This window comes from Montipora capricornis, chromosome 10 (assembly GCF_036669925.1).
Source record: "Montipora capricornis isolate CH-2021 chromosome 10, ASM3666992v2, whole genome shotgun sequence".
NCBI lineage: Eukaryota > Metazoa > Cnidaria > Anthozoa > Scleractinia > Acroporidae > Montipora > Montipora capricornis.
The window spans coordinates 52,117,392-52,120,327 of NC_090892.1; the positions used below are offsets into that span (position 1 = coordinate 52,117,392).

At 37.8% G+C, this 2,936-nt stretch overlaps 1 protein-coding gene across 1 annotated transcript in view; it reads right to left on the reverse strand.

Moving 5' to 3' along the window:
* Positions 1-380: 380 nt before the first annotated feature.
* The window catches only part of LOC138022449 (adenine phosphoribosyltransferase-like), a 3,676-nt gene continuing 1,120 nt past the window's right edge, over positions 381-2,936 (reverse strand). The window contains exons 2-5 of the mRNA XM_068869581.1: positions 2,596-2,699; positions 2,180-2,313; positions 1,778-1,856; positions 381-1,174 (exon numbers count right to left, since the gene is read on the reverse strand). Coding sequence (XP_068725682.1) covers positions 1,038-1,174; positions 1,778-1,856; positions 2,180-2,313; positions 2,596-2,699 — 454 coding nt within the window. The 3' untranslated portion in view covers positions 381-1,037. The remainder of the gene's footprint in view (positions 1,175-1,777; positions 1,857-2,179; positions 2,314-2,595; positions 2,700-2,936) is intronic.

Here is a 2,936-nt window from a genome sequence, read left to right on the forward strand (position 1 = left end):
GTATGTGCAAACGAAGACCAAAAGCCATGAAAAAAAGAAGAGCCTAAGGAAAAAGTTCCATATCAAATAGTAAATGGGAAAGCACGTAATCTCTGTCGTTTGCCTGTTGTTTTAAATGGCCAGTGAAGAATTTATCTGGGGTCTTCGATCCACCTACAAGCCTCGGTATCTGGAAAATGAAGACGCTACGGTAATTGATCTAAATTTAATCACCGGCCACTGTAACAACAGCGTAACAACAGGAATGATGTGTTGTGCTACATGTATTTTACTCTTTGATGATAAGTTATAGTTTCGGGGGGGGGGGGGGGGGAAGGGGGGGAAAGGGCCCTTTGTTTTCCGAGTCTTCGATTTTCGTTTTACAGACACCCTATGGAAACTGCTTGTGATTGACTTTATTTTGCAATTAGTCAGTTTAGTGTTCATAGTGTTAACCAAAAATATGATTTCCTCTTATTGTTTTTATTTGCTGTGACTTCCCACTTTCACTCAAGTTAAAGAAACCTCTAAAACTTTACGAAGCGACCATTACAATAAAGTTACCCATACACTACAGAGATATAGATTGTGATCCTAAAAATTTGCAAGTGGAACTGGTTTTCTTGAATAGAAAACGTTTTCCGGGTCTTCGATTTTCGTTTTACACATAGCCTGTGGTAACTGCTTGCAACTGGCTTGATGTTGCATTGACTGGTAATAGTGTTAACAAAAAATATGTTTCCCTCTTGTTGTCTTCATTTGTTGTGCCTTCCTATTTACACTCAAGTGAAAAAAAACCCTTCTAATGCTTTACGAAGTGACCATTACAATGAAATCAAGTTAACCATACACTACAGAGATGAAGATTGTGATTCTACAAATTTGAAAGTGGCACTGGTTTTCTTGAATGGAAAAAGTTATTTCCCTGTGGCTGAGTGGCCCCAAAACACCACCCCATTTCCTTCAGCAGCTACGAGGTGCCAAAAAGCTTGATGTATAATCCTTCAATGGACCTAACACAAAATCAACCCCTCCATGAACTTCACTATTACTTCAATCTAGAACTTTACAAGGGAATGGCAGGCTACGGGTAATTTGTCCTTTCCTTTAAGGTCCTCAAGTTCTACCAACACAATGCACCCTAGCACCACCGCACCTGCCTTTTCAACAAGTTGACAAGCAGCTTGAAGGGTGCCTGAAAAAAATAATAATGTTCGCATGTAACGCTCTTTCTATACTTATTTAAAAGAGTAATCAGAAGCCCTGAGCAAAATCATAATATACTGCTCCCATTCTTAGCGGCAGACATAGCATTGACCCCTCAAACTTAGGCTTTTCATTGTTCACAGATTCAGCTCCACTGCAACCTTATTATTTGGTTTGTATTACTAAATTTAACATAAGAACACCCGTATTTATGATGAAACACTTTACTTGTGCCAGTCCAGAGTAAGTATCTTAAACATGCAGGGTGTTCATATCATCTGGGCACTACCTAAGAGTCACAGACAGCTGGCCTTGTTTGGCCTAAGAACAGATGGTAGGGCTGTCATAGCACGACCCATAGCAAATGTTGGAAACTATTTGATTGCCATGGCAAGTGAAAAAGCACCCTGTCAGCTCTTAAAACATGTGATACATGTAGCTGTGGATGGGGAGAAAAAGCATTTCTGCAGAATTACCATCTAGAATTTTGTTCCAAAAAAACAAAAAAACAGTAGAGCTTCTTCACCTTTCTCAACAGAGTTTGAATGCCCTAAATATTTTTAAATAATTATGTAGACACTGAATTACACACCCCCTGTTGCTAGCAAATCATCCAATACAACAACTTTTTGTCCTTTTTCTATAGCATCTGCTTGCATTTCAAGTGTATCCTGAAAGAAAAATTCTTGACTGCTTACGGTTTATAACGAAAGTTAGTCATTACTATGTTGTAAGTTCTTTCTTTCAGTTCCCAACAGCAAAGCATATACTCCTAAAGTGAAATAGCCTCTTGCAAATTTTGAAGAACAAATAATAAATTATTATTTCACAAGACAATTGATTAAGATTCATAACCACAGGTCCTTTGTGTATGCCAAAAAGAAGGCTTTGCCATGGAAAAAGGAGGACCCTCTTTGCTTAATTAAGCAACTTTCATATTATGGTACTTTCTGCATTTCAAAAACCCCACTGATTAAAAAAAGAAGTCACAAACCTTTCCATATTCTTTGGTCGATGAAACTTGGATTGTCGGTCCTGGTAATTTGCCTGATTTGCGGATGGGAATAAAGGCCGTACCAAGATTCATGGAAACAAGGGGACCAAACAAAAATCCTCTTGCATCCAATCCTGTTAACACAAAAACATCTATTTCTCATATGATGTAAAATGTTAATGGATAAAAACTTTGCAGAAATACGCCTTGAGTAATTCCTGATGCAATGTTATATATTAGCAGCTGTTTTCCAAAACAAAAATTCCCTATGAATATTCTTAACCCACCCTACCTACAATACTTCCTGTATCCAAACAGGCATGGAAAGGAAAATCAGCAGGTTTCTCCTCATTTTTCAAAGAAAATAGTTTGCTTTGCTTTTTCACACAAGCATTAAATGTGAAATCCATACTCACCCACAATGGCATCTATTTCCGAGAAGTTTGCCTGCAAATGCTCTGTAATAAGATCAGTTACGGTTCTGAGAGCATTGCAATCTTTCAACACAGGGCATATATCCCTATTAAAAAAAGATCACGAAGATTTCCTCATTAAGTTTTTTGGGCATGAAAACAAATACACCTCTAACATGAAAGGATAGCTAAGGCCCAGTTCAAAACGTCAAACTTTTCATGTGCCGCTTCCAATGCAAAAGAGCGAAAACAATAGATCTTTCTCATTTGCATTAGATTCGGCAAATGAAAAGTTCAACGTTTGAACCCGGCCTTATAGGTGTCTTTATTTCATTCAGAGTATA